Below are 23,632 nucleotides of genomic sequence, written 5' to 3' on the forward strand. Positions count from 1 at the left end.
GCTTAACGATTATAACTGAAATAGACTTTCAATCTGTTGTATAAAACTGATAGATTATTTCTTTCACATATCGTCTTGAGAACTGGTTCTTGTTTAAAGTACTTATTTATTTTAAATAATTGGATCAGAATAACAAATAATTTTGTTCTAACAGTATCTGCATATTTGCAGGTCGTCCCATGGTGATTTCCAGTGGGATGCAATCAATGGACACCATGAGAAAAGTCTATAAGACAGTGAAAGCACACAACTCAAAATTTTGCGTCCTGCAGTGTACCAGTTCTTATCCCCTGAAGCCAGAAGAAGTTAATCTGCGTATCATACTGGTGAGACATTTAATTGATACAAGTGCAGCTTTTATTTTGCAAGGAGTATAATGGAATTGTTATATACAAGGTTGGTGGGGGAGCTGAAAAATTTCTGGAATTGTCAAAAAAAAAATACCATAGACCTTACAGCAATTCAGTTTTAGTCAATGGCAATATACTAATCTCTTCAGATGAAATACCCTTCCATTCCTAGAAACATTTCCTGTTTGTTATCATGTCTCAAGCCCTCAGATTTTTTTTTTCATGGATTTTTAACAAGGTAGTAAAGCATCTTCCCTTCAGGCTCAATTTTTATTTTGGGAACAAAAACAAATATCACAGGAAGTGAGATCAAAGCAACAACCACATTTTATTTGGTCAAAAACTCTGTGATTGACAATACAGTGCATGCAGGTGTGCTGTCATGGTGCAGTAGAGTGTGCAGGTGCATTGTCATGGCGTAAAGTGCAGGTTTGGGTGTGCCACTTCCCTGGATGTTTTTACCTGATGCTTTCCTGTAGATGCCTCAGCCGTTCAGTGTAATGTTGCTGATTAGCAGTCTGTTCACAGTGTGGTCCCTAGGGGGCACTACAGCTCCCCAAACAAGTTTGCTGCAAACAAGATGATTTTTATTAGTATGAAATTCTAACTTGTACAAGCTTTCCACACTTCAAACACAGTACAGTTCAATACACCAAGCGCTACACAACTCTGTAACTTTCTGTCATTGGCCTCCTCTCTCATTCAGCCTACTCTGCTCCTCCTAGCAAGCTTTGTCCTCCTCCTCCTCCCAACTCTGGCTGCTTGATTGAAGCTCCTTTTATGCAAACACTGGAAGCACTTCCGGTCCCAGCGCTGTGGCTTGGAAGTGCTTTCAGGTACAACGGGAGCCCGAAAAGGTACGGCTCAAAAATACCCTCAGTGCCCAATAACAGCACCCATGGATCCCAACAGGGCTGACCCAGAGCATTATAGTTCCCATGATGTCCCGTGGGTATCCTCAGAAGTGTTTTAACCCAAGGGGGCTGCCACCTGGTATATTGGGAAAGACATTGTCTTGAATGACTGGTCTTCCACTGTACTTCCATTATAATGGCCTCCCGGCCAGGTAAGGCTTCATGTTCAGTCCTAGCTGAGATACTCATCTATGCGGGCTGTACTTTACAATGGGAAGCAAACTCTTTATTAACAAGTCCATTCATGTCAAAAACTGCGATCATTATTGCCTTGGTGTTCAAAATGACATGCATTTTTCGGCTTGGAGAAAACAAAAATTGCCAAAGTCATGAACACGAGTATAGAAAAAATGTCAGAAGTAACACATTCAATGTGCTGGGGAGGCAGCATTAAGAAGAAAGACATCTCACGCCTGGACAAACTGGTGAGGAAGGCAGGCTCTATTGTTAGCATGGAGCTGGACAGTTTGACATCTGGGGCAGAGCGACGGGCGCTCAGCAGGCTCCTGTCAATCATGGAGAATCCACTGAATCCACTAAACAGTGTCATCTCTAGACAGAGGAGCAGCTGGTGTAACAGGGTGAAAAAAATGAATCCTAGTTCAAAGGACAATGAACTAGGAATCTTAACCATTGTACCTTCATGCTGCCCATGACCCAACTTACTATCAAGTAGTTCAAAATTGTATGTTCACATGCCTTGGCATAAAGATTTTCGTCTTCATTTAGCCAGTCATTTAATTAACTTAAGAAGAGTAAGAGAAAAAGTTGCAGTCTGCTGAACACATTCTGGAAAGGCTCTAGCCCTCTGTAATGCAGCAATGGAAAAAGGAATTGAAGAAAATGCCTTAGTTGATTAATAAATTAATAATGGAATAAAAACTCTATCTATTCATAAGATAATTTTCAAACCTACTCCATCCCATTATGGTTGCATTTTAGGTTATGGAAAGTGCTGAATGCATGGAAACCTTTAAGTCAGATGAACCTTTCTCCTTTTTTTTTATAACCTTTTCATTATTTATATGCTTTTATAGGAATTTCAAAAGGAATTTCCTGATATTCCCATTGGCTATTCCGGTCATGAGACTGGTATTTTTATCACAGTGGCTGCAGTTGCAATGGGAGCCAAGGTTGTCGAACGTCACGTGACTCTAGACAAGAGTTGGAAGGGAAGTGACCACAAGGCCTCCTTAGAGCCTAAAGAACTGGCCGAGCTGGTACAGGCCATCAGGACAGTGGAAAAAGCCATGGGCTCCCCAGTCAAAAACATGCTCTCTTGTGAGATGTCCTGTCATAGCAAGGTAAATATTGTATGGTAATGTTGACTGTTTGCAGGTGGAATGTAATATGTCCTGTCATAATAAGATACAGTAAATATTGGATGAAAATTATGGGGCAATTACTGAGGTACTACTCAAACTGAAAAAAATGGGAATTCAGGGCACGATTTGTAGATGGATGCAAAATTCCCTCAAACAAGTTAGAGTGAGGAGAACTCTCTCAGAATTAGGTGATGTTAAGAATGGTGTCCCTCAGGGATCAGTGGTAGTTGCTGTTGCTCTTTGTAATATACATAAAGGATCAGGATAAGAATATAATCAATACACTAGTTAGGTGTGCAGATGACACCACGCTAGGTGGAATGGAAGATAATTGAAAGGTACCATAGTGGACTCATCACTATCTACATCCAGATAGTGTACCGAAACAATCAAGAAGGCTAATGGGATACTATGTTATATATTACAACGTGTGGAGTACAAGTCAAGGGAGTTTATCTTTCTAGTGCAGCCTCACCTGGAGTACTGTGTGCAGCTGTGGTCTCCATATTACAAAAAAGACATAATGGCACTAGAGAAAGTCCAGAGAAGAGTGACTAGGCTGATTCCAGAACTAAAAGCCATGAGCTATGAGGAGAAATTTTTGGAGCTGAAACTTTTCAGTTTAAGCAACCTGAAATTAAGAGGTGAAAAAAACAAAGTTTTTTTAAACTATGAAAGAATTATTACAGTAGATCCTAAAGACCAATCCCCCTCATGCAGACTTCTTGCTGATGACATTGTGTTGTGTGGCTCCAGAAAAGAGGATGTGGAGGGCAAGCTGGAAGAATGGAAAAGGGCTTTGGAATATACAATTTGCAAGAATTAAGGTGAAGGTTAAAGATAAGGTTTTTAAGAGAGTGGTAAGACCAGCAATGATGTATGGAGCTGAGACATGAGCAGTAAAGGAAGCACAGGAGAAGAACTTGGATGTAGCAGAAATGAAAATGTTGAGATGGCTATATGGAGTTACAAAAAAGGACAGAACAAGAAATGAGACAATCAGATGTACAACAAAAGTGGAAGACATATCTAACAAAGTACAGAAAAGTAGGTTTGTGTGTGATGAGAAGTGACAATGAATATGTGTGCAAAAGAGTGATGGGTATGAAAATACAAGGGGAAGAGAAAGTGAGGGAGGCCAAAACAGAGGAGGATGCATAAAGTACAAAAAAGATCTGAAGGAAAAGGGCTTGAGTAGCGAGGAGGTGCAGGGCCGAGCTTTTTGCAGAAGGTTGCTCAAGCACATCCACCCCACATAGCAAGTGTGATGAAGATGAAGAGGAAGAAGAAGATCCCAGTTATTACTTTAAAATAAATTCTGCAAGACGAACATGGGGACATGGTTGGAAACTTCTTCATGGATGATTTTGCACAAAGGTTAGAAAGTTTTTCTCCACACAAAGAAGCATAGACCCATGGAATAAATTACTAAGTAGTGTGATGGAGAGCAGGACTAGAGGGACCTTCAAATCCTGACCATGTTATTTTGGAGAATCTAGATGATAGGATGGACAAGCTTGTTAGGCTGAATGGTCTGTTCTCAACACATTATTTTGAAGTTCTAATGTTCTAATCCAGGCAAACCATGTAAGATATTTTTGGAAAGATTTACCTTTAAAGGAATGCTCCACCCAAAAATGATTTTTTTATATGTTACTTGTAGTATGTAGTTTTCTAGTGGTGGGTGGGAAAAAATGTATTTGCATGATTTTATATGGAATGGTGAGAAAACAGTTAATGATACCATGGAAGCAAATAGACATTGGCAAACAAAGTAAAAAATATCTATGGGAAAAAAAGAACCTCATGTTACTCCTGTCATAAAACCCACATGTCAGTTACCCAGTTGTATGCTCAATATGTGCAAAATGCATACTTTTTAAAAAGTATTGTTAAATAGATACTTCTGGAATAATCAGCACATGTCATAATTGCAAAACTAAAAACTCATAGGATTCACTTTTTGAACTGAAGACGGGAAGAGGCAAAATAGGAGAATAGAAAATGTCACTGCCAAAACGATAAAATAAACTGGGCATAATAATCTCCAAAATGGCACAAAATGACTCCAAGAAAGTCATGATGCAGATTTAGTACAGAAAATGCGTGTTAAACATTTTCGTGCATTCTTGTCTTTTGTGTTATTGGCTTCATCAGAGCATGCACTCTTCAAAAATGTTCAGTTTTCTGAGGCATGCATTCATTTCCAGGGATTTAATTAAATTTGATATTGAATGTGTTTAGCGTGCCCTTTAATAATGTGGTTAGTGTCACAAACCCAGTTTCTAAAATGCTATGTTTATCTTGAGCCTGGGGAAAATAGAGTATTGGTCTCTGTGAAACCGGGTTAATATACATAGATTTCTCTGCAAGTAACCTGATTTTGTGGCAGTGTAAACTCTTAAATAGGTTGCAGTTAAAGAATTCATGGTCTGTGCATGCATATCGCACTCTGTCAGTCTGTGCATGTGTTGGCTTCACACACAAATCCTGCAGCCATGGGTAGAAAACGGTGCATCAACAAAAATAACGTTCCTGACGTAAATTCTCGGGCAAACACATTATTCTTTCTCCTGGCAGAAAAGAGTGTGCTGCATGCAATCCACTAATAAAAAACAATGAATAAAGTGTCTGTTTAGTTTTAGTTCAGCTGATTGCTTCATATACAGTATCTTGAAACAGTGTGATCAGCTGATACAGTGGTCAGTATGTCCATATGTCAAATTTTTGAGTGCTGTGGTCAGGAATGTCGTTTATTTCACAGTACATGGATGACTAAATGTATTTATAAAGCACAACAACATCATCACAGGATCTATACCTGTTTTCAGATTCATGGCAGCCGACGAAGTTGTGTAACTCTTTTTTTGTGCAGTTTAATTACATCTGAGTGTTTTGCCAAAGAAGAACTCCATAAGTGGACTCACGCATGTAAACAAAAATGTAATATTGGATTGTGTCACAGGAGGCATGTTTTACATTATTGGTGAGAACAGCGGTGCTTCCATGTTAACCTAATTTAGGACTGACTTGTAATGTGAAATTTATGATGGGGGAGGGTGGAACATTTATCAAACCAGCTTGTTCTACCTGAGCGCTTTTATTGGTAACTGGCCCAGGAAGGGATTGGTAAATTTAATTCTATTGTTTTAAAGTATGGCTGTTTATAATTGGTTTTGAATTGGAGGCCATTTTGTACCACAACACCCCATTGGATCGTGTTTTGTAATAAAAATTGCATAAAGTTGGTCACCTTGCCTTTACCTCTCTTTCTGACCATCTGGCTCTGAAGAGAAGACCATGACTAACACAGCTCTATCTCAGCAGCCATATTGAGACAGGCATGTGGTCTATTTTAATACTCCATTCAAAGTCCATGTAGTAGCACTTCTTTATATGCCTTGCTCTGTGCTCCAGTAAATACAAATTATTGTCAATACACTAATAATCCAAATGCTCTTCATTCACTCAGAATATGGAACCAACGTAGGAAGAGCTTTAAGACAGAAAGGATCTTATCTGTTGCATCTCTACATGACAACCACTCTTTTCTATCCTCTCAAACATGCACAATATTTAATGTTTGAAAAATGTCTGAGATTAAAACACTTAGAGAATTAATAATGTCTTTGCATCCTACAAACAATTAAGCTTCAAATTCAACTTCTCATCAAGAAAAATTTCCCCCTACTTTCAAATAAGAAACTTTGTTATATAAATGTAATGAATTATTATAATTATTAAACTGAATCTGCCCAATTTTCCTTACCTCCCACTTATTGCTCTCCCAGAAGAAACATTGGTAAGTCTTGAAGACTCAGATAGCATCTCTGCAATATATAAAAACATTTTAAAGTCCCTTTCTTTCAAAGGTCCCATGGTACATTTGGGAAAGGATCTTTCACTTAATATTTCAGAAAAGGAGTGGAAAGCAGTCATCCATAGAATACACTCTAGCTCCAAATGAGCAAAGCACTCAATCAACTTAAAATATTTTTATTGAGTACATTTATCTTGTTTAAAATTGTACAAAATATTTCTATGACAAGATTCAAGCTGTGAACATAGCAGTCTAGCTCCAGCCTCATTGGGCCACATGTTTTGGGAGTGCACCAAATTAACATCATTTTGCACAAAAATCTTTGGATGCCTGTCAAACAGCCTTGGTGTCACAATCCCTTTTCCTTTCTTGCTGCTTATAAAGATTTGTTCTGGTTGTTGGCTCTCCTCTAAGTTTCTTGTGTGGGTGTTGAGGTTTGGTTTGTTAAGTTTGACTTGATTGTATGGAATGCTGTCTGCTTCTAACTAAAATCAATAAAAATAAAAAAATTAGTAGCATAGCAATCTAGACTGTAGGTAAGCCGAGAGTCATCTGTGGACACAAGATGCACAGGACCCTGTACGACAAAACAGTTACCCTATCCCAGTTTTGCATGTGCATGTAAATGCACTCATTATCATCAGGGATGGGTGACAGTGTGGCTCACCTTATATCTCCAACTTAGTTGTCTAGTTTGGTAGCAGGCTCCATGTACACTACATTGTGGATGATTGGAAAGATACTCATAACATCTAGAAAATAAAGACAAACAAAAAGATGGTTTATATAACAGCAAGATAACAGGGTAAATTAAAAGAGATCCTCACCTTCTCTTAATAGAAATCAATCGGGTCCACTTCAATGCGCTCCATGCTGATTGCAATGTGAGTCTGTTCTGAAAAGCCATTCTCCTGGGCATCAATTATTTTATAGTCTTCTGGCCATTAGAAGCAGAGTAAATTGCCCTCAGTTGGCATCTTCTCGTTGCTCTGGATTACAGAAGAGACAAGAATGTTAGCAACTGCACCCCCTTCTCATCCTGGGGTAGTATCTTTTACCTCCAATAAACCTGGAAGGTGGTCATTTAACCTGCATGCATGACAACATGTACAGTGCATCCAGAAAGTATTCACAGCGCATCACTTTTTCCACATTTTGTTATGTTACAGCCTTATTCCAAAATGGATTAAATTCATTTTTTTCCTCTGAATTCTACACACAACACCTCATAATGACAACGTGAAAAAAGTTTACTTGAGGTTTTTGCAAATTTATTCAAAATAAAAAAACTGAGAAATCCCATGTACATAAGTATTCACAGCCTTTGCTCAATACTTTGTCGATGCACCTTTGGTAGCAATTACAGCCTCAAGTCTTTTTGAATATGATGCCACAAGCTTGGCACACATATCCTAGGCCAGTTCCCCCCATTCCTCTTTGCAGCACCTCTCAAGCTCCATCAGGTTGGATGGGAAGCATCGGTGCACAGCCATTGTAAGATCTCTCCAGAGATGTTCAATCGGATTCAAGTCTGGGCTCTGGCTGGGTCACTCAAGGACATTCACAGAGTTGTCCTGAAGCCACTCCTTTGATATCTTGGCTGTGTGCATAGGGTCGTTGTCCTGCTGAAAGATGAACTGTCGCCCCAGTCTGAGGTCAAGAGCGCTCTGGAGCAGGTTTTCATCCAGGATGTCTCTGTACATTGCTGCAGTCATCTTTCCCTTTATCCTGACTAGTCTCCCAGTCCCTTCCGCTGAAAAACGTCCCCACAGCATGATGCTGCCACCACCATGCTTCACTGTAGCGATGGTATTGGCCTGGTGATGAGCGGTGCCTGGTTTCCTCCAAACGTGATGCCTGGCATTCACACCAAAGAGTTCAATCTTTGTCTCATCAGACCAGAGAATTTTCTTTCTCATGGTCTGAGAGTCCTTCAGGTGCCTTTTGGCAAACTCCAGGCGGGCTGCCATGTGCCTTTTTACTAAGGAGTGGCTTCCGTCTGGCCACTGTACCATTCAGCCCTGATTGGTGGATTGCTGCAGAGATGGTTGTCCTTCTGGAAGGTTCTCCTCTCTCCACAGAGGACCTCTGGAGCTCTGACAGAGTGACCATCGGGTTCTTGGTCACCTCCCTGACTAAGGCCCTTCTCCCCCGATCGCTCAGTTTAGACGGCCAGCCAGCTCTAGGAAGAGTCCTGGTGGTTTTGAACTTCTTCCACTTACGGATGATGGAGGCCACTGTGCTCATTGGGACCTTCAAAGCAGCAGAAATTTTTCTGTAACCTTCCCCTGATTTGTGCCACGAGACAATCCTGTCTCGGAGGTCTACAGACAATTCCTTTGACTTCATGCTTGGTTTGTGCTCTGACATGAACTGTCAACTGTGGGACCTTATATAGACAGGTGTGTGCCTTTCCAAATCATGTCCAATCAACTGAATTTACCACACGTGGACACCAATTAAGCTGCAGAAACATCTCAAGGATGATCAGGGGAAACAGGATGCACCTGAGCTCAATTTTGAGCTTCATGGTAAAGGCTGTGAATACTTATGTACATGTGCTTTCTCAGTTTTTTTATTTTTAATAAATTTGCAAAAACCTCAAGTAAACTTTTTTCACGTTGTCATTATGGGGTGTTGTGTGTAGAATTCTGAGGGAAAAAATGAATTTAATCCATTTTGGAATAAGGCTGTAACATAACAAAATGTGGAAAAAGTGATGCGCTGGGAATACTTTCTGGATGCACTGTACATGTTGTCATGCATGCAGGTTAAATGACCACCTTCCAGGTTTATTGGAGGTAAAAGATACTACCCCAGGATGAGAAGGGGGTGCAGTTGCTAACATTCTTGTCTCTTTTGTAATCCAGAGCAATGAGAAGATGCCATGCCATGTTCACATAAGTTTCCCTTGTGTATTTTGATTTCCTCTCCCATTTCGTGCTAGGCTTTTGGTAAAACGAACCTTTCCAGGCATGAGTCAGGATGTTCATGACCTTTAGGTCGAAGGCTGGATCTGAATATGGTTTCCTCTTAGGCTATTGGCCTTGCTATCATTTAAACTAATGAACCAGGGAACTATTCAGTGTACAGACAGACAGACAGACAGACAGACAGACAGACAGACAGGTAGATAGATAGATAGATAGATAGATAGATAGATAGATAGATAGATAGATAGATAGATAGATAGAAGGGCAAACTTTATTTGTCCCTATGGGGAACTTTGCAGAATCTCTTACATTAAAACTAACAGTATGAAAATGTGTGGATAAATATGTTTGAGAGTCTATACTTTGTGTTAAATATGCCACTTTTTTGTCAATCACGCTTATTTTTTTACTTATTTCTTTGCAATCTATTTCTATTCTTCACAGCTGGGCAAGTTTGTGGTGGCCAAGGTAGCAATACCCAAAGGCACCACACTAACGCTGGATATGTTGACGGTGAAAGTGGCTGAGCCCAAAGGTATCCCCCCTGAGGAGATCTACAGCTTGGTGGGCAAGAAGGTGAATAAAGACATTGCAGCAGACAGCACACTGACAACAGCAACAGTGGAAAATTGTGCAAAGAACGACAAATTATATTAAAGTTCTGCAGATAATAGCTAGAATTATTTATGGGTCATTGCTTAATGTATGCAGAGAAATGTAATTTTAACACATAGAGCATTGATTTATTTTAATCAGGGGCATCCAGTTAGTCAGTTGTGTTAAAAAGAAAAACGTTTGAGGTATAATTTTATTTAAATGTTTCCTTTTTTTGGAAAAGTAGCATTTTTTTAATGTGTGAGAAACACCATTATTAGGGTACAACTGTCTAAGCTGCTAATGAGCAGATCAAAATATAAATCAAAGCTTTTATGTATTAAGGTGGATTCACTTACTTCACTTACACATCCTTTCTGTGTTTTTCTCATTGTTGTAAATTCAGTTTCACTAATATTAATAAAGGATAAGTTTGGTATTTTTTTTTTAACAAACATGGTATATATGCACTTGCCATGCGATGTTATGTTTTAAACATTAAACAGCTCAAGATCCTAATGTTTTACATTGAACCCTATGGGGTATGGGGTATCTACTATATAATAAAACACTAAGGTCTGTGTGTCCAGTCCCTCTGAGCAATCTGATTGGTCAGTTCGGCTTTGATAAAATAATCGAAAGAGGAAGTGCGAGTGTGAGATGCACAAGGAGGAGAAAAGGTGTACGATGCACGCTGAGATAGTCACCTCCAAAGATGGCAAGTATAAAATCGGAGAGGAAGTGAGAAAGGTGCCTCAAAAATATTAACACTGTCTTAGAAGTAGGCTTTACAGAAGCACGCTTGAGAGTGAGCACCAGGGAAGAAATGTCCACTTACACTCAAATAAAGAGGAAAGGTGCTGAAGGTACATGCAAGGCACGAGATAGCAAATATTTTTTAAATATTAATTTTCTTGTCTTTGACAGGTATCATCACTTGTAAAACATAAAAACTTACTGAATACATTTGTTTTTCAAGCCGGGAAAGATGTTGAGTATTGATCCACGTCTTGCAATTACACACACATTGTAAAATAGCTTATACATGTCATTTTTGAACAAAAAAAAAACACCCATATATTTACAGTCACTTATTTTAAAATAAGACCAGCTGTGCATGATAGCTCAGTGCTTGTCCTCTTCCGAAATAACCTTTCAACTCCTCAGGCTGTGGTTTCCTCTCAAAACACAAAATCACATTAAACTGTTCATGCCACATTTTTGGTTTTGTTTCAGTTCACTTCTGTATTTATGTGAGAACTCATGCATGTGAATAGAAAACATATTGCTACAGTGAGAAAAATAGTACCAGTAATATGTGATAAAATTATAATTTCCAGATCCTGTTTGTTGTATTTAGCAAGTTTTCACACTTTTATTTTCCGTTGGAGCCTCATGCACCATAGAGTTCATATTAAAACATCAGGACTGGCTATGTGTGAATTTCCCATTGGGATTAATAAAGTATCTATCTATCTATCTATCTATCTATCTATGTATTTTTGTTTAATTTATAGAAAATGTTTAACATTAAAGCATAATTTTGAGTGGAAATTGCATATATGTCATGGTTGTGAAAAAGTAAATTTGACTTTAAAATTATCTACTTTAAAGACTATATAATCTTGCTTTGTACTATCAATGCTTTATATCCGGTTTGTCAACACAATGATTATACAGCACTGTATATCTGTACATATAGACTAACATATGTACATTTTTATATATTCATAAATGTATCTGTATTTATCTATGTATTTACTGTATATGATGGACTCTGAGGCAGCTCACACCTTAGCCATCTGTTGTTTATAAAATAAAGTACTTGAAATATTTAATTTCTTGGGCTTTTAGGATTCATGATGTTCCAAGGTATCCCTGCCCTTACAGTGTTCATTATGAAAACTCTTAATAACCCTTTTTCCCAAAGCTATTGAAATGAATCTTAATAATCTAAAATCGAATTGACTCCTAGTCCTTTTAAAATTTCACTCAAAACATGGTCCTCCTCTTATTTTGTTCCTGTGGCAAAAGTCTGGCCATAAGATGCTCTGGTGCTAAGAGCACAGGAGTGGCAACAATATCTGCAGGGACTTCCCAAAACGTTCCTTACTACTGTGACATAAATATGAATGTATGACAGATGAAAGGCTACAGATTGTGAGTCAGGAGTTCCCAAAGGAAATAGACGGCTCCCTAGTCCACACTATAATAGACAAGTGTCCTAGTGATGGCTTGTCCATTTAACAGTAATAAGTGGTTGGGAATTGAAAGGACATCTTGGACTCTTAGGAGGACTTCTAGGACAGTGGCCCCACTAGTTACCAAGGCTATTCCTGTCACTGGATGTTAAATATAGCCCAGCATCAGAAATGCCAATTTGGACTGTAAACTGGCAGGGTTAGGACTAACAAGAGTCTCCTGGCGGGAGTAAGAGAGGCCAGGAAAGGGTTAAACGTGAGGCAGGAGGAGACCAAAAAGGTACAACAAGTTACACAAGAGGGCTGGCCAACTCCCAGCAAGAGTCAGATGTAGTTTACAAATGATCTCATGCTGGTCTTGTCTTAGTCCATACGGTAACAAAACTAACTTTGGCAATTAGCATTGTTAGAGTGTGCCCCAGAGCTGCAAGCTTGCAGAGGATCAAGACTAAAACTTGGGTGCTTCTTGGAGTTGGAGAAAAGGAGCAATGCTGCATATTAACTTAGTCCAGCTTATGAGTAGGTTTAACTGACCTAGTAAGATGATTAATCTTGCAAAATGAATTTGGCACACATCAGTCAGACTGTTTGAAAAAGCAAAACTATGCCATTAAAAATATCAAAACCATATTTTATACTTCTATTTCAACTGAAGTACAGTGTGATACTAAATGAAATATTTAACAAATGACACAAAAGAAAGACAAGTGATGCATGGAAATATTTATATTGTGTAATATGAGAAAATTGGGCAGAAACCTCTTTTGGAGAACTCTAGGCAAAAGAAATAGCTACTCCATATAAAAATAGGAATAGCTCAGAAGAAGAAAAATATGGATCAATATACGTCCATCCATTTTCCAACCCGCTGAATCAAAAACACAGGGTCACGGGAGTCTGCTGGAGCCAATCCCAGCCAACAAGGCAGGAACCAATCCTGGGCAGGGTGCCAACCCACCGCAGGACACACACAAACACATGCACACACCAAGCACACACTAGGGCCAATTTAGAATCGCCAATCCACCTAACCTGCATGTCTTTGGACTGTGGGAGGAAACCCACGCAGACACGGGGAGAACATGCAAACTCCACACAGGGAGGACCCGGGACGCAAACCCAGGTCTCCTAACTGCGAGGCAGCAGCGCTACCACTGCGCCACCGTGCCACCCCGGATCAATATACATCTAACCATTAATCTTTTAGGTGTTCCTTTTTAAAATATCACTCATTCGCCAGTTTGAAACATTTGCATTGAAAGATTCTGCCAGTTTCGGCACTGCCACCCTGATCATTGCAGTATGTTTAAAGCATTAGTGGAAGAGGGAATTGGCAAAATGCTGGCCATGACACAAACACAGATTATTACACTGTTTGTCAGGCAAATCGATCATTGCAGCAAGTATGACAGAAAAACCATCTTCTGCTTTTTTTTTTTTGCCCACCTCTTCCCATTGCAGATGACTATGAGCTCATTTATAACAAAGTGCAGAGCAACCTGATAGCCCAAAATCCAGGTAGAAAAAAGGATCTACAGTATTTGAATACATATTAGTAAGTCCCAAAATGTTTCATTACTATATGTTGTGACAGACGGCTGGGGCGTCTGTGCAGCCGGGATGCCTGGAAGCTGGAAGATACCGGGAGGGGACCAATAGCTCCCCCGGGACATGAGAGGGCAACCGCCCTGGTTCGCAGGTGGGCCACCCGGTTGGGGCACGTGGCGACCACCAGGGTCCGCCCAGACGTTCCCAGAGTCATGGACGGCAGCACTTCCGCCACAACAGGGAGTGCTGCTAGGCCAGGAGGCAAATACACCTGGTGTGCTTCTGGGTGCTCAGGCAGCACATCCACGAAGTGCTGCAGGAAGATCATCAAGAAGCACCTGGAGCACATCCGGGTACTGCATAAAAGGGGCAACCTCACTCCAGTCGAAGAGCCGGAGTTGGGAGGGAGTGAGACAAAGCTTGCAAGAGAGGAGTGGAGGCAGCAAGAAATAATAATAATAATAATAACATTTATATAGCGCTTTTCTCAGTACTCAAAGCGCTATCCACACAGGGAGGAACCGGGAAGCGAACCCACAATCTTCCACAGTCTCCTTACTGCAAAGCAGCAGCACTACCACTGTGCCACCTGAAGAAAAGACTAAAAGAGTGAAGGACTGTGAGTGATTGGTGCACTGTACGTATTTTGGAAATTAAACGTGTGTATTTTGGACATAAGCTGTCTTGGTGTCTGTCCCCGTCGAGGCTGATTCCCACAATGTTAATGCTACAGCAGATTTCCCTCCAAAGTGCAGCAAATTGGCCAGGCACAACGTGGGTTTAATTTAGAATCTAAACATTTCTTTAAATAGTTTTCTGGCTTCAGAGGAGAGGCAAATGAGTTTCAAATACAGGAAAATATCCATGAAGCATTTTTCTGGGAACCAACGGAAAAAAAATATTAAATACAGGAAATCATTCTCATTATCCTTCTGCCTATTCTGGCATCGATTTTTCTCTTGTGGCCACATCCAGGGAGGTTGGCTACAGTCCTGTGGACCTTAAACTTCTTAATAATAACTGTTGTTACACAAACATCAAGCTGCTTGGAGATGGTCTTTGAGCCTTTGCACTTAACATGCTTGTCTATCATTTCTTTCTGATCTCCTCAGACAACACTCTCCTTTGCTTTCTCTGGTCAATGTTCAGTGTGGCACACACAATAATACCAAACAGCAGAGTGACAACTTTTTTCCATTTAAATTGGCTGAATGACTAAGTGCATGAATGGAGACGTGTGTGATATGAAGTAAATAAAACAGCAAGTTTGAAAAATCCCTTCATTCCAGCTTAGGATATTTTCTAGGGGTACCAACAAATGTGTCCAGGCCATTTTAGAATATCTTTGTCAGTCAGTCAGTCGGTCAGTCATTTGTTAACCTGCTTAATCCTGAACAGCTTTGCAGGGGTTTGCTGGAACCTATCCCAGGTAGCATAGGATGCAAGGCAGGGACAAACCCTGGACAGGGTGCCAGTACATCACTGGGTGAACATACACACCCACATACACACCCCAACCACACACTAAGGTTAATTTAGAACTGCCAATTCACCTAACCTGCATGTCTTTGGAGTGTGGAAGGAAACTGGAGCACCTAGGGGAAAAGCCCACGCAGAGAGAACATGAAGAGAACATGCAAACTCCACTCAGGGAGGAGGCAACAGCACTATAACTGCACCACCATGCTGCCCTCTTTGTAAAATAAGCAATACTTCATTCATTTTCACACTTTTGCTTTACAAGATGACATATCAAAGGCATACAGGTATACCTGGGGCAACTGCTTTTCACTTCATCACTTTTCAGGAGGCATACAGTACTTTTTCAATGAGCTGTAGGGGGACGAACAAATGAGTTCACATTCCTGTACATATCGGAAAAAAGTAAAAGGTTACTTCCATGCGGTGCAAAGAAAAGAAAATGAAAGACACAACATTTCAGCTGTATATCTTTCATCAGGTGTGCAACTGAAAAGGAAAGAGCAGGTAATATATATATATGAGGGAAAGAGAGAGGGGAACAAAGCCAGGGTAGATGAAAGTAGTAAAGGTGAAAATAGGGTGACAAAAAGCTACCATTATAGAAGATAAAGGAAGAAATTAAAAAGGTATTCAATTGTTACGTCCTGAAGAAACAGAATGAGCTTAGCTTCTTCTGTTTTTCTTTAAAATGTGTCTTTGAAGCCCTGTGAAAGAACATAAACAGAGAGATCAGTGTAGCTGTGTTCAAGGGATGTGAATAGTTCTGCAGTGAGCTTTGTGTGGTCTTTAATTTTAACGGTTCAAACATGCTCACTGAAACAGTTTGCTAGCTTCTTTTCCAAATTCTAAGTCACTGGTCTCAGACTCCAGTCCTGGAGGGTCGTAGTGTCAGCAGGCTTTCATTCTAACACTTTTTGTAATTAGTGACCTGTTTTTGCTGCTAATGAACTTCTTTTGAATTAATTTTAATTGTCTTGCTTTAGAAGACTCAGACCCCTTAATTGTTTCTTTTCCTTAATTAGCAGCCAAACAATAACAAGATGCAAAATGAGCCAAAACAGGACCAGCAAACTGTGTTCATCACACAATATCTGAAAATAAAGAAAGATGAACGTCTCAGGAATGTTGATCTACTCAGGTCCCCAAAACATTTTAACAGGGCGCTTAGAAAAGAGAAAATCAATTTTGGAAGTGTATGCTATTGCACAATGAGAAAAGCAACAAGCCAAGGAATTAAAGAACAGGTTTAATTGGAGTTGAAGGCCCTGACTTAGTTGGTCTTCTGTTGGCTCACTGACGTCAAATTTAATCTCCTTCTTTGGGTGCCATATAAGGAAAGAAATGAAGCATGATCAGGGGAATAAATCTTAAAAAAAAACCAAGTGAATTAAAATAAAAGGAAAAGGAGTTAATTAGCAGCAAAAAACTGGTCCCCAATTAAGAGCAGGGTTAGAATGAAAACCTGCAGGCACTGCGGGCCTCCAGGACTGGAGTTTGAGACCACTGTTCTAAGTAGATGGTTGGACACATCCTACAAGAAATACAGTAATCAGATTTTTAGACTGGGGCCCATTGTTTAGTATTAAATTTACCAGACGGACCAGTCAGTCAGTCATTCTCCAACATGCTATATCCTACCACAGGGTCATGGGGGTCGGTTGGAGCCAATCCCAGCCAACACAGTGTGCAAGGCAGGAACAAATCCTGGGCGGGGCGCCAGCCTACCGCAGACCAGATGGACCAGATACAAGGATATTGTTGGTGACATCTGCATCTAACACAGAGACTCTTGTTACAGCTCAAAGTGCCTGGTGAGGAATGTGTCTCTACTCTGTGAGGTGAGCTGTGGAGAGATTTGCAAAAGGAGATCAAGTGATAGTAATGAAAAAAGGCTCTTTGTTGAAAGATCACTCTGGAAAATAGGGAAATTTTGTCTGATAACCTATGGGAGAGAAAGAATGTTAGGGTGGAATGGGAGGCCCAACGGATTGTAGATTTCATTGTTAGATAGATAGATAGATAGATAGATAGATAGATAGATAGATAGATAGATAGATAGATAGATAGATAGATAGATAGATAGATAGATAGATAGATAGATAGATAGATAGATAGATAGATAGATACTTTATTAATCCCAAGGGGAAATTCACATACTCCAGCAGCAGCATACTGATATAAAAAACAATATTCATTTAAAGATTGATAATAATGCAGATAAAAACAGACAATAACTTTGTATGATGTTAACGTTTACCCCCCCGGGTGGAATTGAAGAGTCGCATAGTTTGGGGGTTGGAGTTCCTTTTAGAGTTGATGTTACAAGGTCAACTCCTAGGTTCGATTGGGGATCCTGTCCTCAGTGTGAGAAGGGTATCCTCTATCAATGAAGAATTTCCTCATTCTCTGTTCTTCATTGCAGAAATCATCCCAGTCACTGCAGTGGTGGCAGTGTCTAAGGAACTGTGGAAGAGGTAGAGAGTTTTAAGTATGCCAGGGATGTAAGGAACTGTAGAGAATGTAACTCTGTGAATCATTTGACTTGTAGGAGAGATGTGTTAAGTCCTGGAAAACTGATAGAAAAACTGATTTCTAAAAATAGTAAAGTTGAGGAGGAAACGTCAATATATTCCTGTAGCTGGCTTTGGGAGAAGGAGGAAGTACCAACATAATCGTTGATACATGTTTTGTACAGGTCTGGTACAAAGCCTAAGTAAGAAGAAAAGAAACTACTCCTCTACCCAGCTGATGAAGCTAGGTTAGTACCCACTACAATGCCACTGACCTGGTAAAAAGAGATGTTATATATATTTACACATTACACACTATCGTTCCCATGATGCACAGCTTAGGAAATACTGGGGCTAAGTTTTTGGTAGATACTTAATATTAGATAGGAGTTGAGTAGTAGCACCAAGCTGTTATGAGGTGTTACTGATTGTGATGTGTAATAAGTATGCCTGATAACATAGAACCTGACTGAGCCCTGGACTTCCATAAGTACGTAAAGTCCAGGTTATATGACATAGTTTCAATAAATAAATTAATAAATAATGGGTCTGAGTCATTTGGCTTTAGTGTGCTGACAGCATGGCCTACAGAATTTCCTCAAAAATTAACAAAGAAAAAGATGAAGTACAATAATATTTAATACTTTTTTTTATTTATCTTTGTGAAAATAAGCACAAGTTAAATGTTACACTGCCATCTAGTGGCAGTCAATCCACATATGCACAATATGGTCAAAAGTACACTAAGGTGTACTAGGTGAATTTTAACAAGTGTATGAAATCAAGCACATAGTGACATGTAATGGACTAGAATTCAGTATTTTAAAGAAAATGACTTTTCTGTGTGTTGCTTAATGTGATGGGCTATAAACCAGATTTCAGTCAAGACTTTAAAACAAAGTTATATGTGTATATTTGTGTGGTCTATAATAAAAAGAAAAACTATTATTAATGCTCAAATTACCCACAAAGGAAAATAAATAACATGTTGCAATTTCTTAACCAAATATTATTTGTTGCTAAGTTGTAATACTGAAATTTGCCACTAGATGCCAATATTGTTACTAAAGCACTACTAAGTAGTGTTTTGCAGAGATAATAAAAACAGAATTTAATGATATAAATGTTATTAATAAATTAAATATTCTTAGCTTATAGTGTCTTATAAGAACTGTAGAGACAATTAAAGTTCTCACAAATATAGCAACATTACTTCCCCGTTCTTTTCTTATTTATCTTTCACAAAGAGATTACTCAATGGCTCTAAAGTAAACATACATATGCAAACAATTTTCCACAGGCCAGAACAGATGAACAGAACTTACATTATCTCTTTTGATGCACACTGTTCACAACAAACTCTTTAAGAATCTGAACTGCAAACTATCTGAACTGACATTGAGGGCAAGCAGCATCTACAGTCATATGGAAAAGTTTGGGAACCCCTCTCAGCCTGCATAATAATTGACTCTCCTTTCAACAAAAGAGATGACAGTGGTATGTCTTTCATTTCCTACGAACATCTGATTACTGGGGTGTTTTCTGAACAAAGATTTTTAGTGAAGCAGTGTTTAGTTGTATGAAATTAAATCAAATGTGAAAAACTGGCTGTGCAAAAATGTGGGTCCCCTTGTAATTTTGCTGATTTGAATGCCTGTCTCTGCTCAATGCTGATTACTTGTAACACCAAATTGGTTGGATTAGCTTGTTAAGCCTTGGACTTCATAGACAGGTGTGTCCAATCATGAGATATAAAGGTATTTAAGGTGGTCAATTGCAAGTTGTGCTTCCTTCCCTTTGACTCTCCTCTGAAGAGTGACAGCATGGGATCATCAAAGCAACTCTCTAAAGATCTGAAAACAAAGATTGTTCAGTCTCATGGTTTAGGGGAAGGCTACCAAAAGCTATCTCAGAGGTTTAAACTGTCAGTTTCAACTGTAAGGAATGGAATCCGGAAATGGAAGGCCACAGGCACAGTTGCTGTTAAACCCAGCAGGTCTGGCAGGCCAAGAAAAATACAGGAGTGGCATATGCGGAGGATCGTGGGAATGGTTACAGGCAACCCACAGATCGCCTCCAAATACCTGCAAGAACATCTTGCTGCAGATGGTGTATCTGTACATCGTTCTACAGTTCAGCACAATTTGCACAAAACATCTGTATGGCAGGGTGATGAGAAAGAAGCCCTTTCTGCACTCACGCCACAAACAGAGTCGCTTGTTGTATGCAAATGCTCATTTAGACAAGCCAGATTCATTTTGGAACAAAGTGCTTTGGACTAATGAGACAAAAATGGAGTTATTTGGTCATAACAAAAAGCGCTTTGCATGGTGGAAGAAGAACACCGCATTCCAAGAAAACACCTGCTACCTACTGTCAAATTTGGTGGAGGTTCCATCATGCTGTGGGGCTGTGTGGCTAGTTCAGGGACTGGGGCCCTTGCTAAAGTCGAGGGTCGGATGAATTCAACCCAATATCAACAAGTTCTTCAGGATAATGTTCAAGCATCAGTCACAATGTTGAAGTTACGCAGGGGTTGGATATTCCAACAAGACAATGACCCAAAACACAGTTCGAAATCTATAAAGGCATTCATGTAGAGGGAGAAGTACAATGTTCTGGAATAGCCGTCACAGTCCCCTGACTTGAAAATCATCGAAAATCTATGGGATGATTTGAAGCAGGCTGTCCATGCTCGCCAGCTATCAAATTGAACTGAACTGGAGAGATTTTGTATGGAAGAATGGTCAAAAATACCTCCATCCAAAATCCAGACACTCCTCAAAGGCTATAGGAGGCATCTAGACGCTGTTAGATTAGCAAAAGGAGGCTCAACTAAGTATTGATGTAATATTTCTGTTGGGGTGCCCAAATTTATGCACCTGTCTAATTTTGTTATGATGCATATTGAATATTTTCTGTTAATCCAATAAATTTATGTCACTGCTGAAATCCTACTGTTTCCATAAGGCATGTCATATATTAAAAGGAAGTTGCTACTTTGAAAGCTCAGCCAATGATAAACAAAAATCCAAAGAATTAAGAGGGGTTCCCAAACTTTTACATATGACTGTTTGTCTGTCGGCCTAATGATTTAACTCTGCCTTTCAGAGAGGTAGACCAGGTAAATTCACAGAATTGGGCCTCAGAATGCTAAAGTGCATAGCATGTAAAAATCACCTCTCCTGTATTTCATCACTTACAATGGATTACCAAACTGCCTCTGGAAGCAAAAGTAGCACAAACAATGTGCATTGGGATCTTCATTAAATGAGTTTGTTTGGCCAAGCCTAAAATCACTATGCTCAATGCTAAGCATCAGCTGGACTGGCATAAAACACGCCACCATTGGACCCCAGTGGAAATGAGTTCTCTGGAGTGATGAATCATGCTTCACTTTCTGGCAGGCCAATAGACAAATCTGGGTTTGGCAGGCAGATGCCAGGAGAACACTACTGCCCTGACTACATAGTGTCTACTGTAAAGTCTGATGGAGGGTGGAATAATGGTTTTGGGCTGTTTCTCAGGTTCTGGATTAGGTCCCATGGTTCTACTGCTAATGCTACAGCATTCAAAGATATTTTAGACAATTGTGCACATTCAACTTTGTGGCAACAGTCTGTGGAAGGCTTTTTTTTCTGTTTCAGCATGACTGTGCTCATGTGCACAAAGCCAGGTCCTTAAACACATGTAGGAACCCGAGTGGCTGCACAGAGCCCTGAGCACAACCCTACTGAATGTCAATTGCAAACCAAGTATTCTCATCCAACATCAGCACCTGATCTCATGAATGATCTTTCGGCTGAATAGGCACAAATATCCCACTGACACACTTGAAAATCTTCTGGGGAGCCTTTCCAGAAAAATGTACGACATTAAAGATACAAGAGATTGGCCAGCTCCATATTAATGCAAATGGTTTTTGAATGGGAAATCCAGCAAGCTTATAGGGGTGTGGTGGTCAGGTGTCCACAAATGTTTTGCCATATTTTGGATATAACAGCAAAATACCTGCTGAAAGAAGGCTTCATTTTTGGTTTAAATAAAGCAGCTTGGAGGTGACTTGTAGAAACCTGAATAACTTACTGTAGTTCTATGATTTTTGCTACAACTCAGCTGCATGCCTAACTATGAAGCTGTACAAAGAATACCTTATATCTGACCATGTTCACCAATGCTATCCCACCCCTCATTGAAATGAAAATGTCTACTGATGTCATCATGAAATCAGGAATATTCAAAGCAGAATTTTAATTCTATTTTTGCCTCAGGACTGCATGAGAAATCTGCAGTGGTGCAAGCCGCTACATTGAGATGAATACTAGACATTGACTAACGTCATGTCTAATAACATAATCTACACTTGACAGAGGAACATAGAAAAGATGCTGCCACTACCTTGGCTGCACATTAGAGGTATTTTACACTCTCAAAAAATTGTATATTCAAGCACTTTGCTTTTGGATTTCTCAAGCAAAAACTGAGGGAGAAATGTAAAAGATGAATTTAAAAGGGCCAAGTTAGCTGCTGGTGAGATCCATTTTTGACAGCTACCAAGCTGTAGAACAAACAGACATACAGATGAAAGTCGCTAATCCGGAGCAAGCTGGATGACATTGTTAACTGTGGATATCCAATGACCTGTGGAGCTAACCATGCTTAAGCACGCCAAGCCACAACTTTCGGATAATGTGGTGAGTGCAGAAATGTGTAAATATTGAGGCACCACAGGCAGACAGGGAAGAGCACTAAGCCCAGTTTTGACTTTTTAACAGAGCTCCTAATAACTTTGTGACAATGTGCCTTAAAACAAAGCAAAGCCAGCATCAACTACAGTGCTCTCCATAATGTTTGGGCCAAAGACACAATTTGTCCTTAATTTACCCCTCTGCTTCACAATTTAAAATAACAAATGAAGTGCACATTAATTTAGGGTATTTGCATACATTTCAGTCACACCATGTAGAAATGGCAACACCTTATATACATGCTCCTCCCATTTGAGGGCACCATTATGTTTTGGACACTGCAATGGCAGGTCTATTAATGCAGTCATATTTACTACTTTGTCGCATGTCCCTTGCATGCAATGACTGCTTGAAGTCTGTGATTCGTAGACATCGTCAGGTACTGAGGATGTTCTCCGGTGATGCTCTGCCAAGCCTCTATTGCAGCAATTATTAGCTTTTGCTTGTTTTGGGGACTTGTCTTTTTAAGTTTTCTCTTAAGCATATGGAAGACCTATTTAATTGGATTTAAATCATGTGACTGACTGGCCAATTAAGAATTTTCCATTTTTTAACTTTGAAAAACTCGTGTGTTGCAATAGCAATATGTCTGTGATCATTATCTTGTTGTAGGATGAAGCACTATCCACTGAGTTTGGAGGCATTTACTGGAACTTAAGCACATCAGATGTTTTTATACACCTCAGAATTCACTGTGCAACTGCAGTCAAGAGTTCCATCATCAATGACGATAAGTGTGCCAGTACCTGTGGCAACCATACATGCTCAAGCCATAACACTACCCCCACCATGTTTAACAGATGAGGTGGACCTTGGGCAGTTCCTTTTCCTCTCCACACTTTACTCTTGCCATCACTCTGATACAGGTTCATTTTTGTCTCATCTGTAAACAAGACAAGACAAAGTCTATGTTGAGTCAATGATCAGTTCCAGGCCAGTATAATTGGTGCCCCATGAGGTACAAAGGTTTCATGCTATAAGGCTAACTTTGACCAACTCTGATGGCTTACTCTTGTATGAGGATAGGATTGATTTTACATTGTTTACACGAGGGACACCTTGGATTAACAAAGTGCCACCAAAGAGCTAAAATGTCAATATGGTGGCTAGCAACTACAGAAGATATATGCAGAAAGGCATCAAGCTGTAACTTATGCCAAGAACAAAAGCCACCTCAGAGGAAACAGTGGCTTTTCTGTAGCACTTT

General features: G+C 39.7%; 1 protein-coding gene across 1 annotated transcript in view; it reads left to right on the top strand.

Annotated features, from left to right (window-relative positions):
- Nucleotides 1–10,380, top strand: part of LOC114654930 (sialic acid synthase-like) — a 36,306-nt gene extending 25,926 nt beyond the window's left edge. Inside the window, exons 4-6 of the mRNA XM_028805793.2 lie at nt 172–326; nt 2,302–2,568; nt 9,787–10,380. Coding sequence (XP_028661626.1) covers nt 172–326; nt 2,302–2,568; nt 9,787–9,999 — 635 coding nt within the window. The 3' untranslated portion in view covers nt 10,000–10,380. The remainder of the gene's footprint in view (nt 1–171; nt 327–2,301; nt 2,569–9,786) is intronic.
- The last annotated feature ends 13,252 nt before the right edge of the window (nt 10,381–23,632 follow it).

The sequence above is a fragment of the Erpetoichthys calabaricus genome, chromosome 7 (assembly GCF_900747795.2).
Source record: "Erpetoichthys calabaricus chromosome 7, fErpCal1.3, whole genome shotgun sequence".
NCBI lineage: Eukaryota > Metazoa > Chordata > Cladistia > Polypteriformes > Polypteridae > Erpetoichthys > Erpetoichthys calabaricus.